Source organism: Apodemus sylvaticus, chromosome 15 (assembly GCF_947179515.1).
Source record: "Apodemus sylvaticus chromosome 15, mApoSyl1.1, whole genome shotgun sequence".
NCBI lineage: Eukaryota > Metazoa > Chordata > Mammalia > Rodentia > Muridae > Apodemus > Apodemus sylvaticus.
The window spans coordinates 42,240,689-42,257,054 of NC_067486.1; the positions used below are offsets into that span (position 1 = coordinate 42,240,689).

The 16,366-nt window shown below is 42.8% G+C and overlaps 1 protein-coding gene across 3 annotated transcripts in view; it reads left to right on the forward strand.

Moving 5' to 3' along the window:
• Positions 1-16,366, forward strand: part of Cmss1 (cms1 ribosomal small subunit homolog) — a 311,896-nt gene that overhangs the window by 285,551 nt on the left and 9,979 nt on the right. For all 3 annotated transcript variants that reach the window (XM_052159233.1, XM_052159234.1, XM_052159235.1), the window contains 3 exons: positions 10,041-10,115; positions 12,297-12,426; positions 15,867-15,926. In XM_052159233.1, the coding sequence (XP_052015193.1) occupies positions 10,041-10,115; positions 12,297-12,426; positions 15,867-15,926 (265 nt within the window). The remainder of the gene's footprint in view (positions 1-10,040; positions 10,116-12,296; positions 12,427-15,866; positions 15,927-16,366) is intronic.

Sequence of the window (16,366 nt, forward strand, 5' to 3'; positions counted from 1 at the left end):
TACAGGCACAGGCTGCTCTAAGACTTTTTTTTTCTAGTAATTTTGTCAGGCATAATATCAGATGATAATAATCCCTAGACTTTCACAGTTGTGCCTGTCCTTTGCAGGGGTGTAGCTTCATCTGCTATTCTTTTAGCTATACCTGTATCTTCTAAATGCTATTCTAAACCTGTGAAATACTCAAAAGTTAGAATTATGTCATTGTCTTAGTCACTTTTCTATTGCTGTAATAAAACACTATGACCAAGGCAACTTTTTTTTGGGGGGGGGGGATTTTGGTTTTTTTAAGACAGGGTTTCTCTGTGTAGCCCTGGCTGTCCTGGAACTCACTCTGTAGACCAGGCTGGCCTCGAACTCGGAAATCCGCCTGCCTCTGCCTCCCAGAGTGCTGGGATTACAGGCATGTGCCACCACCTCCCGGCCATGACCAAGGCAACTTATCTAAATGAATTCATCTAAAGAAAGAATTAATAAGACATGTATTGTGGCTTAAAGGTTCTAGAGGGTCGGAATCCATACCTCAGGTGGAGCAGGAAGTAGCTGTGGCAGTGAGGATCTCACCGCTCTCTTAGATTGTCTGCTGATTTGGTCCATGAGAGCAGTGGGAGCAAAACCTACAGCAGGGGTTTTAGAAGCCCTCTGAGTATGTATGGTGAATGACCACACCAGAACCAGCTATCAGAAGGCAGATCAGCTTTACTAAGGGTGATTCAAGGCTTATAAAGTTTTGTGGGACCGAGGGGAGGAACATCCAGGATGAGCAATGGTCACTGGTTGAGGACTTAGGGTATGGAGTGCCTCATTAGCACGGGGAAGCATTTCAGGTATCCCAACTGTTGGCTGAACAGGTACTTATCAGGAGAAAGGAAATTGATCCTGTAATCTAATTGAGGCTATGTGACATTTCTCAGGTAGAATCATACGTGTAGGGGGGTTGAGTTCCTCAGACAAGGGAAGGGAAGGAGAAACCCTGATAATGAGGGGAGTCTCCCATTGTGCGCCACACGGCAGCTTGAGTAAGATGGTGGGAGCTCACATCTATAAGCACAAAGTAGAGAGAGAGAGAGACACTAGGAATGTCAGGAAGCTTTTAAACCTCCAAGCTTGCCTCTAGTGACACTTTCTCCAGCAAAGCCACACCTCCTAGACCTCAATGGGGGCCAGCTGTTCAAATACCAAGCCTACGGTGGGTGTGAAGGATGCGGTTCATTCAAACCACTACAGTCTTCTCTATAATGAAACATTTTTTATAGAAGGTAGGCAAGACAACAAAAGAAGGTTCACAGCCACTATCTCAAGACATGGAACTGTGAACACAACCTCGGGAGGCTACTCGGAAGGTCTAGTGTTGACCATTGAAAGTAAATAGAGATTAGCTTGGAATCCTGTAGCTCAGGGAACTAAAAGATACATCAGCAAAGTCTAAGACAGCATGGAAAGGCCCTATCACCTCTCTGTTGTTCAGTCAGAAGAGCAGAGCTGAGCCAAGTGTCATGGAAGGGGAAACCACCTTATTTAGCTCTTGGCACTCCACGGTCATTTCCAGGAGCCATCTGTCTTCACAGGCTTTGGGCTGGGTGAAGACTCTCCATGTCTTCTAATTCCTCTGTTGCTATAATTTTGTCATAGCTCCCGAGCAGTCTATACTGCTTGAGATATGCCATGTATACACTCTTACAGCAGATAACTTTATAGAAGAAGATACGACACCACAAGTAAAGAGAAAAAGAAAGGAAACCATTCCTACAGGAAGCCAGCCCAGTCTGCATCTCTGCTTTCATCTGCTACCTCGGCTGTGTACCACCTGACCGGGGGCTCTCTGTGCTGTTTGACTTGCTCCTTTTTCCCTCTGGTGGGTTTGTGAATAGAGTTGGCTGTAATTACTTTGGATAGTCATGCACCTCAGGATAAAATGGGAGGTCCTAGTACTGTGGGCTTTCAGATGTCTGGTTAAAGGCAAAGGAAGCCCTGTGAGGTTACAGTGATCTGTACTACAGGGGATGTCCGCCCCCCCCCCTCATCCAAACTTTTCTCAGCTCCCACAAATGCAGAGTCACTGCAACCACTTGATCCTCTCCTCCCTCCCTGCGCTCCTGGAGACCCTAAAGGGAAAGTGACTTCTGCTCTGCTCTGTTATGTGAGTCCACCTGATTTCCTGCCTCATGGATTCTCTAGACCTCTGCCTCACAGCTGGACCAGCTCTCCTGACTAAATCAGTGGAGCAAACGCTGTGTGGACCCTGCCAGTTGCCAGTGATAGAACAATCCTGGGAGCTTCCCTAAAACCCCAGGCTCTGATCTGTTCCTTTGTATTTGTAATTTTCTTTGTGTAAATTTGTGGAGTCTTTTCTTTATGATTATCCTAAATGTCACAGTGGTACTCCATAGTGTATGATTCTCCTGTGTTCATATTAACTATACCATATTTCTGATGAGCTTTCCATAGACGTAAATGTTCGCAGAGGTGTCCTTCAATCCTAGAAGGACATTCTTGGATTGTATTTCTTTTGCACATTCTTTCCATACTACTTGATATTACTTCTTTTCCAGTAATGTTTGTTTGCTCTCAGATTGGTGAGTTTATTTAAATGTCTAGTTAAAAACCTGGCTCTGTATTGAAGAATCATCCTCAACAACAACAAAATAAAACTTAGAAGATTTAGTATATGAAGCAAGGTTTTTTCGATTAGTATAACTATTGGGAGGATGATGATCACAAACTGAATTGTTAAATGCCACCTTCTTGCAGCATTTTTATTGGCCCATCCATTTTCTTCCAAGCAAGCATGCAGTGGTCTGTCTAGAGCCAGGGATGGTGATATACACCTCTAGTGCCAGCACTTGGGAGGTTGGGAAAGGAAACTCTTGAGTCTGAACTTGGGCCCTGTCTCAAGTAAGGGAAAGAACAATGCACAAGCCTGGCGTGGCGGTGGGAATGGAGGTAAGCCCCAGCCTGTGCCTTCCCTTGCTCGACATCCTCATCTGCCCAGAGAGCAGCCCGTTGTGCAGACAGCAAGGACGGGGCGAGGAGGCAGTGAAGGTGGGAAGGGGAGCTCTGCGGATGTGTGGCTGTAAACGCCTTGGCCCCTTCTCTTCAGCCCTTCAAGCACTCCTGTCAGTCTGGCTCTTGATAGTTTCCACCCCCACCCGGCCTCAGCCACACTCTTCATTTCCTCAGTCTTCCAAACTATGCTTGCAGGCTTTTCACAAAGGGGGGCTTTATGGGCTTCCTGCTCTCTGGAGACGTCTACCTTTGAACCTTCCTCATTTCGCATTTATTTTGCCATGAGAAGCAGTCTTTGATCAAGTAATATTTGATACTTAAGAAACTGAGAATGTGGCATAAAAGCCATGCTGAGTCGGGTGCAGTGGTGCAGGCCTTTAATTCTGGTCCTTGAGTAGAGGCAGGAGGGTCCCTGTGAGATTGAGGCCAGCTTGGTCTATATCGTCCCAAGGGAAGCAAGAACCTGTCTCTAGAGGAAAAGTTCCTGTTTATGTTGTTGTATGTGTTGGATGAGCATGATTCTTCAGACTACACATTGAAGATTACTCTAACGTTGGGTGGTCATTCATGGGCTTCGCACCTGTCATCGATGGGAATGACTTCCAGGGCTGGTGAGTGACCTGGTCTATCTAAGTCCACCATGTTGTCTGCCGTCTGTGAAGGGAGACAGCTACTGTTACGGGACAGCTGCCCAAACTTAGGAGTGTCCAGTACTATGGGTTTGGATTTGGATTTCTCCCCAAATCATATCACCCCATAAATGTGGCTTTCTCATATAGTGCACCTTACCACATGCAGCCAAAAGTACCAAAAACATAAGTACTTTGCATTTCCCTTAGAATGATCTAAGAGTCTGAGACCAGATGCAGAGACTTAACTTAAAGAAATTCCTCAAACACATCAAGATCTTACTATTTGACTGGCCTAGAACTTACTGTTCAGAGTAGACTCACCTGGGTCTACTGAGCCTGGGAGACCCACCACCTGTGCCCTCTGCCTCTATTAAAGGCATGTACCCCTGTACCTGGCAGGAATGTGATTGGCTTTTTCCATTTATTTATTTATTTGTTTGTTTATTTATTTATTTATTTATTGTCTACTTGAGATTCAGAGATACACTTATTTTTAACTCCAAAATTGAAGAGCCCATACCCCTTTTTTTGTTTTGTTTTGTTTGTTTTGTTATTTATTTATTGAAAAGGGAAGTAAAAACACTTTATGATAAAATTAAAGATTTACATGGAAAATATTTCAGATAAACACATTAAAATTGACAGTTTTCATGGAAAATTAAAGAGTAAAGTGGTCAACATGTAAAACATTACTAAATTAATTGAAATATGGGATAGAAACATTTTATGATAGAATTGAAGATTTACGTGGAAAATATTTCTGATAAAATTGCAGAAAAATGCAGAAAAACATGCTAGAATTGAAGATTATCGTGGAAAATTTATATAGATATAATAATGGTAGGCATAAAAGTATTCCTAAGTTGATTGAAAGTGGAATTATAAACATTTTCTGATAAACCTGAAGATTTACATGGAAAATATTTCTGATAAAATTGAAGAAATATATAGAAAAACATGTTAAAATTAAAGATTATCATGTAAATTATATAGATAAAATGATAGGCATAAAGATAATTCTAAGTTGATTGAAGGTGAAATTATAAACATTTTCAGATAACATTGAAGATTTACATGGAAAATATTTCTGGTAAAATTCAAGAAATATATAGACAAACGCGTTAAAATTGACTATTTCATGGAAAATTTTACATATAAAATGGTAGATATAAAAGCTCTTTCTAAACTAATTGAAGGTGGAATTAGAAACATTTGTGATAAAAATCAAAGATTTACATTGGAAACATTTCTGATAAAATAGAGGAAGTATATAGAAAGACATAATAAAATTGAAGATTATCAGGAAAATGATGCAGATAAAATGGTAGGCATAAAAACATTGCTAAATTAATTAAAAGGAGAATTGCAAACATTTTCTGATAAAATTGAAGATTTACATGAGAAATATTTCATTAGTCTATGTCTTTTTATTGGGTAGTTGAGCCCATTGTTGTTAAGAGATATTAGGGAATAGTGATTGTTGCTTCCTGTTATTTTTGATGTTATTTTTATGTTTGTGTGGGTATCTTCTTTTGGGTTTGTTGGAAGAAGATTACTTTCTTGCTTTTTCTAGGGTATAGTTTCCCTCCTTGTGTTTGCATTTTCCATCAATTATCCTTTGTAGGGCTGGATTTGTGGGCAGATATTGTGTAAATTTGTTTTTTATCATGGAATATCTTGGTTTCTCCATCTATGATGACTGAGAGTTTTGCTGAATATAGCATCCTGGACTGGCATTTGTGTTCTCTTAGGGTCTATATGAGGTCTGCCCAGGATCTTCTAGCTTTCATCGTCTCTGGTGAGAAGTCTGGTGTGATTCTGATAGGTCTGCCTTTATAAGTTACTTGCCCTTTTCCCTTACTGTTTTTAATATTCTTTCTTTGTTTCGTGAATTTGATGTTTTTATGTACTGGGAGGACTTTCTGTTCTGGTCCTGTCTGTTTGGAGTTCTGAAGGCTTCTTGTATGTTCATGGGCATCTCTTTCTCTAGGTTAGGGAAGTTTTCTTCTACAATTTTTTTGAAGATATTTACTGGGCCTCTAAAACGCTCTCTTCTATACCTATAATCTTTAGGTTTGCTCTTCTCATTGTGTCCTGAAGTTCCTGGATGTTTTGGGTTACCAGCTTTATGCATTTTGCATTTTCTTTGACTGTTGAGTCAATATTTTCTATGGTATCTTCAGCACCTGAGGTTCTTTCTTCTATCTTTTGTATTCTGTTGTTGATGCTTGCATCTATGACTCCTGAATTCTTTCCAAGGTTTTCTATCTCCAGAGATGTCTCGCTTTGTGATTTCTTTATTATTTCTACTTCCACTTTTAGATCCTGGATGGTTTTGTTCAGTTCCCTCACTTGATTGTTTGTGTTTTCCTGTAATTCTTTAAGGGATTTTTGTGTTTCTTCTTTAAGGGCTTTTACATGTTGACCGATGTTCTCCTGTATTTCTTTAAGGGAGTTATTTAAGTCTTTCTTGAAGCCCTCTATCAGCATCATGAGATGCGATTTTAAATCCAACTCTTGCTTTTCTGGTGTGTTGGGGGTTCCGGGACTTGCTGTGGTGGGTTCTGATGTTGCCGTGTGGTCTTGGTTTCTGTGGGTAGGGTTCTTGTGCTTGCCTTTCCCCATCTGGTTATCTCTGGTGCTAATTGGTATTGTTGTCTCTGGCTGGAGTTTGTTCCTCCTGTGGGCCTGTAAGCTTGTGTCCTTACTCCTCTGAGGTCAAAAGTGAAAGCACTGCTGGGAGATCTCTCTCCTGGCAGGCTATGCACAGACAGCTGTGGAGTTTCCTGGCTCCCTGGTGCAAATGGAGGGAAGACTTCTGTCCTAGCTGCTCCATTGATCACAGAAGGCTGTCGATCCCTACCCTTAATAAGTGAGCTCACTTTTATATCTAACTTGATTCATGTTTGAATTAATAAGCTTCTAAACCTAATAGTGTGTACTCAGTACATTTAACATAACTCTTGTAGGACAGCGGTCCTTAACCGTGAGCCTTACGAGACTCCGTTAAATGGCCTTCACAGGGTTGCCCAAGACCCTCAGAAAACACATATTTACACTGTGATTCAAAACAGTAGGAAAATCACAGTTATGGGGTACCAATGAAATAATTTATGGTTGGGAGTCACCACAACTTGAGGAACTGGATTGGAGGGCTGTAGCATTAGGAAGGTGGAGAACCACGGCTGTGGAGAAGAGCTTCATAGGCTAAATTAGAAAAAAAAAAAAAACATTATAAGTGCCTGAGCCAGCTTCCAGAGAACCTTGATAACAGCTAACACATGCCAGATTTGTGTGTTGGCGGCGGTGAGTTATAGTTGGGGAGTGTTTGTTATAGTGTTTGTTTTGAGATAAAGCATCTCTCTCTGTCTCTGTCTCTGTCTCTCTCTCTCTCTCCCTCTCTCCCTCTCCCTCTCCCTCTCCCTCTCCCTCTCCCTCTCCCTCTCCCTCTCCCTCTCCCTCTCCCTCTCCCTCTCCCTCTCCCTTTCCCTCTCCCTCTCCCTCTCCCTCTCCCTCTCCCTCTCCCTCTCCCTCTCCCTCTCCCTCTCCCTCCCTCCCTAGGTGATCTGGAACTTACTGTGTACTGTTAGGTCTCAAACCCAGGACAAATGTCACTCAGCACTGTGGCTCCTCCCACTTCTCACCCCACCCCCACCCCTACCTTTTTTTTTTTTTGTTATCCCACCATAGGGACTTTAATCACAACAGAAAAACAGTGACAGCATTAACTTCAGGATATGGATAAATATATTTCTTCTTAACAAGTTTGCACTTCCTCCTTACCCTCCTCAATCCCTTCAAAGCGATAAGATCAGCCAACACTAGTGTTACTTCCAACACTGTGTTAGGAATTATTCTCTCTATCTCCCCTCTTTTCTTTTCTATTTTTTTTTTATTTTCTATATTCTTTGTTTACATTCCAAAAGCTTTCCCCTTTCCCAGTCCCCCGCATATGTTCCATAAGTCATCTTGTCTCCAGCCATTCTCCTGTCTTTCCCCCTCCCTTTTCTCTGTCCTGGCACTCCCCTACAATGCTGGATCAAGCCTTTCCAGGCTTCTTCATGGGAATCATTTGATATGCTAATTATATCTTCAGTATTCAGAGCTTCAGGGCTAATTAATATCCGCTTATCAAGATTGCATTCTATGTGTAGTCTTTTGTGATTGCGTTACCTCACTTAGGATGATATTTTCCAGTTCCAACCACTTGCCTATGAATTTCATGAGTTCATTGCTTTTAATTGCTGAGTAGTATCCGATTGTGTAAATATACCACATTTTCTGTATCCATTCCTCCATTGAGGGACATTTGGGTTCTTTCCAGCTTCTGGTTATTATAAATAAGGCTGCTATGAACATAGTGGAGCATGTGTCCTTATTGCATGCTGGGGAATCCTCTGGGTATATGCCCTGGAGTGGTATAGCAGGGTCCTCCAGAAGTGTCATGTCCAGTTTTCTGAGGAACAGCCTCTCTCCTCTCCCCTTCTCCAGCCTCAGCGCTCTATAACCCAGCAGGTTTGGCTACACCGGTCTCTGTCCCGCTGGCTCTCTTGTCGCGCAGCCCCTGCCTTGCTCTTCCTACCGTCTCCTCTCCAGGCCCGTGTTTGGCCTGGGCTCTTCCCTCAGCCTGCTTTCCCCCTATCTCTGCAGTGCAGATCTTCTCCATGCTGCAGGAGTAGACATGCCCCTCCTCCTTTTCTTTCACTGTTTATTTGGGAACCTCGGCAGTCTTCCTGCCTCAGCCTCACAAGGGCAGGCACTGCAGGCCTGGGTCGGACAGAGGCTCTGAGGGCTTGACTGATTACATCCAGACCGTTGCTGGGAAGGGAGATCTGAATGCTCCCTTGTTCTGTAATTAGATGCTTATGGCCATCTGGCGTCTTCTGTGACATATTAGTGGCCTTGGCCCAGTTTCTTATTGGCATGTACGAACATTAAATTGACATTAATCTACATCCACAAGACAGCTTAACTTTCTAAGTAAGTGAGACAGTATCTTTATTTTCTTAAGCTGCTAGGCAATTAGTCTTTACAGGGTTTTTTTGTTTAAACTGTAAAGAAGCTAAAGATTAATGAAAACCATGTTATTTTAATCTCAACCCTTTTAAATCTCCTCTCCTTCCTGAAACAGTGTCTAAACCATGTGTCATTGGTCCAGTGCCTTAAGCTACAGTCATTATATTCCCTTTAACTTGAGGCTACAGGCATTCCTAATCTGTGGGTTCTGTCATTTTTATTGTTGTTGCTGCTGCTGCTGCTGCTGCTGCTGTTGTTGTTGTTGTTGTTGTTCTTGTTGTTGTTGTTGTTGTTTGAAACAGGATGTCACTTTGTAGCTCTGGCTGTCCTGGAACTCATATGTAGACCAAGCTGGTTTGGTTTCGAACTCACAGAGGTCCTCGCTTCTGTTTCTTGTGCTGGGATCAAAGCTGTGCACCACAAGGAATGGCTTCAGTCTGTTCTTTTTCTCAGATAGATTCATCTGTGGTCATTTTGAGCAGAGCAGTAGAGACACAGTTGCTCTAGCTGGTGGCTGACTATTTAAACAGATACTCTCTACTTGGAATGAATCTAACGTAATACTTCCATTTCACATCTCACTTGGCAGCCTGCTTGAAATGTTGCATAAACATCCAGCACAGGAAACATTTTATTTTGCTGCTTATGATTAATACATGTGGAACCTGCACATTTTATAAATCAAGGCTTTAGTCAAAATTTCCTGCTTTTCTACCTTAAAAAACAAAATTCACTTTAAAAATAGCATGAAACTATACACGGTTCTTGGGGTGAAGGCCACTGACAAATCAGTCACTCTCGGTGCTATAGTGTGGAACCTGTATTCAGGCCCTCGGCAGGAACGTCCATTCTCTAGTCCTCTTTAAATGACTACAGAGGTACAGCTGGACTTGTTAAAGCCGAAGTAAATACATCCTCCTTCATATTCTCTGTGCTGTTGAAAAGCGGGAAGGAGCGGGCACTACAGACAACGCCTGTGGCTCCGAAGTGCAGGCTTCTGCTTGGCAGCTCAAGGAAATCCTCAGCCGCTCCAGTCAGTGACTGCCTTGCCACGGCACCATTTAAACACATCTCTTTCTGCCCTTGGCTTCCATCTCTAATACTCTGCACACATCAAGCACACATACACTCACTCACTCACACGTTTTGATGTGTGTTCAAAGTATTTTTTTTCCAGCCTTGCGTCATCTGCACTTTCTCAGTTTCTCAAACTCTGTCACCTCAGCTGCCGCCTCACAGTGCCAGTGGGCTGTGCAGCATCTCTGTGGACCGTTACCAAGGTACTCTGAGGAGGATGCGCACAGCAGAAGGGGCTCCGGGAACCATGCCACCCCCACTGACACTCCATCCTGCAAAGATGAAAGCTCTCTCGTTTATATTTCTTCACAGCCCACAGAGTGTTTCTTGACACAAGCAAAGGAACCAAAGGCAGAGGACTCCCGGAAGACCAGGAAGTGGAAGAAGGTACCAGCGACAGCGCGTCCAGTGGTGTGGCCCCCTGTGGCTTCCATGATACTTTTCTCTATCATACTTCCGGGAAGCTATTGCAGTCCCACGACTTAGTGATTCAGAATTTGTAAGGCTCAGCAATTCGAGATTCTTTTAACTTTCCTAAGGTCACTATGAATAAGTTTTCTTTGGGGAGCTAAAATTAAACTTTCCTGGCTCCCATCTCACTCCTGAGAAACCCAGGACAGCTTTCTCACCCGCTATCTGGGGTCTCACTAAGACAGTAGAAGGAGCCCAGAGCGCCTCCTGTGCTCACACCTCTGCTTTTACCCAAGAGAGTCAATCACCAGCCTCCTTTTCTCATTCATTCCGTTCTTTAAACCTTCTGCTCAAGTAATAACGGAAAGAAAACAGCACATGAAGGCACCGAAAAGTATTTCTAACTCCAATCCAGGCCAAGTTAAGGCAGTTGCTCCCCCTTCCTCTTCAAGATGTCTCTGCACACAGAGAAGCCTCTTACTCCTGTACAGACTTTCTAGTTAGTTTTCCTTTTTACCACAGTTGTGAGAACAGCGTGTGGTTTGCCCCCTGCCAAGCAGGGTGTGCTGCTGAGGTCACAGGAGGAAATGCTTGGGATGAGAGAAATGGGGGTCTCAGCCAGTTAGCTATTTAACAGCAGGTGTTCAGAAAGGAGCAGCACACAGACTATGGTTTCTTGTCTCACAAATGGCCAAATAGGAAGTTGGGAATGCGCCAGATTGACTGAGGTTTGGCAGGCCCTTAGAAAAGTCCTTGACTTCACTTTGAATGTTCAATCCCTCTGGGCCTCAGGGAGCCTTAGGTTCTGAAGGTCCAAGGTCAGAGGTCTAGATAGTTTAGCTTGGCTAAGGTCATGCTAACTTATGGTGCTAACCGAGGTGTCCCTGGTAGGTTGACACCTTTGATGGAACCTTGAATGGTTCTGACAGTGTTGTAGAAATGAGGATATTGGGGCAAAGGAGTGGGAAGGAATGACTCTTTCTGGGTCTTTGAAGAATCATTACAAATTTATGATAAAAATGGACAATCTTGCCTCCCTGTATTGGACACATATAATAATGAAAGCTCTATACAGAGAAGTCCACATTAAACGACATGTGACATGTGTTGTATTGTGCCTCTGTGGGGGCTTAGGAGTCTCCTAGACCAGAAGCCGGGTCCAGTTGTCAGGGAGGCCCATGCTCAGCTCAATCTGCAGAAGTCCAGCCTGAGACTCTACATCTAAGCTTGCACAGGAAGTTCTCCAAATCCTGCTCTTTCAATAATATAGATAGTATAAGAGTAAAAAAGAAGTTTCCAGAGAACAAGACTTCTAAGACTTTTTTATTAGATATTTTATTTATTTACATTTCAAATATTATCCCCTTTCCTGGTTTCCCCTCCCAAAACACCCTATCCCATCCCCCTGCCCCCTTGCTCACCAACCCACCCACTCCCTCTACCCTGTGCTGGCATTCCCCTACACTGGGGCATCGAGCCTTCTCAGGACCAAGGGCTTCTCCTCCATTCAATATCCAACAAGGCCATCCTCTGCTGCATATGCTGCTGGAGCCATGGGTCCCTCCACGTGTACTCCTTGGTTGGTGTATTAGACCCTGGGAGCTCTGGTTGGTTGATATTGTTGTTCTTCCTATGGGGCTGCAAACCCCTTCAGCTCCTTCAGTCCTTTCTCTAACTCCTCTATTGGGGACCCCGTGCTCAGTCTAATGGTTGGCTGTGAGCAACCTCTATATTTGTCAGGCTCTGGCTGAGCCTCTCAGGAGACAGCTGTATCAGGCTCCTGTCAGCAAGCACTTGAACATGCCCGATCTCCTCTGATCTCAGAAGCTAAGCAGGGATGGGTCTGCTTAGTACTTGCATGGGAGACTTCTGAGACTTTTAACAGAAAATATTTTGGGCTGAGTGGAAAAATTTCACTTCTAAAAGATGCAGACCAGACATTACAAAGAGCACACTAGATCATCTCTTCATTTTTCAAGCACTCACTGTGTCTAAGAAGTATTCAGTGATGCTTCCCAGGGGGATTTTTTTAAACTCCAGTTCTTACTCAGATATCACCAAAAGCTACGTGCCGTTTAAATGCCAGAGAAATGAACCTATCCCACGTGCCAGTCTAAAGTCTAGTGCTCTGCTTTCTATTTTCTTCTCTTGTTTTAGAAGAAAATTTCTGATATTCTTGCAAAATCAGAGCCCAAACCAGGGACTCCTGAGGACCTTCAGAAGCTGATCAGGGACCATTACAGCAGCAGCCGTTCCGTGATTGAATTAGATGAACTGCACCTACCAGGTACAGCCAGGCTTCCGTCTTCCTAAGGAATAAACCAGTACAGTTTTTCTTAACTGTTTTGTAGCCTGGCTCTCCACACTAGAAATGTATACCCTTTCCACACTCTTATTTCTCGTTCCTCCATCTAGATGGTTTTAACTGTTAGTTAGTTATTTTGTATATTAAAAATGTATTTGCACAATTGAATACTAAGATTTGTGAGTGTAATTTATCTTTTACTGAAAACATTAATTATTCAGTACAGAATCTTATCAGATGCATCAAGGGGTGAATGTCTCTGATGAAGATAAGCTATTAAACTTACAAAAGGACCTTTCACACATTTAAAAAGTATTGGTGTGGAATACTTTGTTGACTCTTCCTATAAATATGAACTTTAACCTTGGTAAGCCTGTTAGGGTGGGTCCTGAATCCCAGAACTCCAGAGACCAACACATTAGGATCACAAGTTTGAGTCTAGTCTGGGCTATAAAGCAAACACTCTATATCTCCAAAAAAAAATTTTTCAAATCTTTGTTAATTAAGTATTTTAGTTTTGTTGTTGTGGGGTTTCAATTGTAAAATAGTATTCAGGTTGTATCCCAGACTCTTTCAGGCCAACTAGCTAAACGGGTGACAGAATTCTCCATTTTCACAGAAGCAGCTAGAGTTTGAGGTCTGTTGCCTGACTTAGAGTAAGAAAATACTGCACAAGTGAAGTCGCTACTCTGAGCTTTTAGGTGGCGATGCATCCATAGGCTCCTTCCTCTCCAGGGATAGGAGAAAACAGATGTTATCCTGAAAGCCAGCTATAAGGGGCTTTGGCACCTCTGCTGCAGATAAGCTGTTTCCAGACTACAGGACACAGCTAGTGCCACGTTGGGAAGAGGTCAACAGTGGCTGACTCCATTCCAGCTTTATGCTTTCTAGAATCCTGAGAAGCTGAAGAGCAGCCTGTTCCCTGCATAGTTACAATTCTTCTGGGCTGTTTATTAAGTGCTCTATGGGGATAGCACAAGGAGGACCCCTGTGCTTTTCCAGGACAGTTGCCCTCTGGGGAACTGGAACACTTACATATAAACAGGGACTCTAATGCTGACTGAGCTCACAGGGCTGCTCCACTGATGTGAGAGCTGTGTCCTGGCTGCTCTAAGCAGAGCCACTGTGTCACAGAGGCTCTGGTCAACCTGAGGCTGATGTCTAGTTTTTACTCAGACTCAGTTTCCTATTCTGTGACCTCAGAGAACATCAATAAACCTTGAATCCTCTGCAGAATAAAGAGCTGAAGGTTAAAAGAAATCCTTGGGATTCAGCTGAGTTCCGTAATAAATCTGGGTTATGTTATTGTTTTAAAGCTCCGTAGCACAACTGGATAAGATGGTGGACTTGTGGATGTTATGGGAGGTGGGAGTGGGACGGGGGTATGTTAGAAAGAGCCAGGAAGAACAGGCTTTGTTTTCAGCTAAAAGATGACTTCTTGAGGCATAGTCAATTAAGGCATATGAGAAGGTTTCAGAGAAAAGGCCCTGATCACCACATGAAGACCAAGACCAGCCTCCAGGGGTAAGGGCCATGTTAGCTGAAGAGATAGAAATGCCGTTCATTGTCCAGAATCAGTTAAAGAAGGGGTATGAATGTGAAAGTATTGTTCCAAATCAGTTTGTCAAGTGTCTGACTTGATTTTCATTGAGGTTTGTGTCTGAAAGGCAGGAACACGTACTCTTAATTACTGTTAATTGTGCTGTACACTGCTAACATCTTACATGTGGGAACTTAATTAGGGATTTCCAGACCAAAGACACTGGGGGCTAATTAACCTCTGCTGTCTTCTGAGAGCTGGTTTGGTTTATATCAGTGACCCTGACTAGGCTAGCTGCAACCATCTCACCCAGCAACATAAGCCACCTTCAAGGGACTCAACCCAGGGGAGTGCGTCCCCACTCTACTCTGAGTAAACCTCTCCAGATGAGTCTGATCTTGTCTCATCTGGGAGAACTATAAGTTTAAAGGTTTTCAAGGGCTCCCTGCCTCTGCAACAACTCTGCAAGTATTATATGAGTTCTGTGTATTGGGTCACAATACAAATGTCAAACTTACATTGGTAATGCTTCCCTCCCTAACACTCTTATAGTCACACAGAGACTTGTTACATATTCCATGGCTGTCTCGGGGCAATAAAGGTCCTTTTTATTCTGGTCTGTTACATTCTATTTTACAGCTATGTTGAATTGTGTTATATTTTGATACATTATTCCCACCCTTTCAAAACCTATACTAGTACCCTTCCCCATAAGCATTTCCTCTAACTAGTGGCTATATGTTTTTATAAATGTATTCTTCCACACCATGTTACATAGTATATATATTGTTATTCTTATCTAAACTACATTTGTAGACCCACTCATTCTGTTTCTTCACATCACCAGATGTTCCAGATGTGGCCTTGTGCACATCTCAGTCATCTGAGATGCTACACAGCCCTCCAGTCTTCCAGCCCTTCCACCTGTCACAAAGCACTCACCCAGCTTCCCTCATGTGGACACCTGTATGGCTTCCCACAACCCAAGATCATAAATATTGCCAAAATTAATCTTTTTGTGTATCCACTTACAACACACACCAAAAACTTCCTGCCCTTGTTTATCCAGAAAATACATCAGGGGATCACAGAGCATATAATCTTAATATTATTATTTTCTAAAGTAGGTTTTCCAGGGGACAGTTCTTCCTGCAGTTGGCAAGTGTTACCATTACCCCACATTCTCCATAACTCTCACTGCCTTCTAATACTGGTCATTCTTCTGACGGTCCCTCCCTGGCGTGTCAGGTCCTGGATAACTAATGGATCTGAGGTTCACTCGAATACCTCAGCACTTCACCATTCCTTTGCATACTGCCTCTTCATGGATATCAAATGTAATACGCTCCATCTATCTGCAAATGACATGCAACGCTTTCACTTCACTCTTCTAGAGTTCAAAGTGCCTATCCCAGGGATGAGCCTCAGTGGCCCAGGCATAGTGGCCAGCCCCACATATACACAAATAACAAAAATGTGCTCAACAGGTTATATGCATGTAATTGTGCACATTTGTGTGTAATAATAAAAATAACAAAGAGGCTGTTAGTTTGAGGGTGGGGTGTGGTAGGGGTTGGAGGGAGAGAAAGGAAGCTGAAGGAGAGAGGAGGAGGGGGAAGAGAGAGAGGAAGCTGAAGGAGAGAGAAGGAGGAGGAAAAGTGAGGTGATTACATTTTCAATAAAAATATAAAAATAGAAATAAAATATTCTAAACCAGAAAACAGAGCCTGTTGTTGTTACCTCTGCTCTCTTAAATAACATTTTAAATAGTGAGCCTCCGGGGGACTGAGCTTTAGAATCTGTGTAAGAATGCACAGTTCACAGTTAGTCTGCTTGGCGTGTGTTTGCAAAGCTCTTACCAAGCGTCTTTCTCCCTGTCTAGACTCTTGCTTCCTCAAGGCCAATGATTTGACTCACAGCCTCTCTTCATACCTAAAAGAAAGTAAGTCAAGTCTGATTTTTTAAAAAATTATTCAGCAGGTCATTGTTCTAAAACAGAAAAGGATTGAAGTTCGGTGCAGGAAGATCAACACGTGTTCAAAGCTACATAGGGAAACTCAAAAACCTGAAAGAAATAAATAAGGTTTGTCTCTCTAAATTAAAACAAAAACATTGTACAACATTTAAAACTAAAGTTTTAGCCTAAGTGGAGGTGGATTTGGTGCTAGTGTCTTTTTTTTTCTCAGTCATGCTCTGTAGCCTAGGATAGCCTCAAACTCATAATTCCCCTGCCTCAGCTTCTCATGTGCTGAGAATATAGGCCACACTACCATGCACGTTACTTGATGTACAGTTTTAATGCTTAAATGTATTCCTGTTTTGCTCTGGGTTTGGGCCCCATTTGTGTTTTAATATATTAGATATATTATATTATATTATATT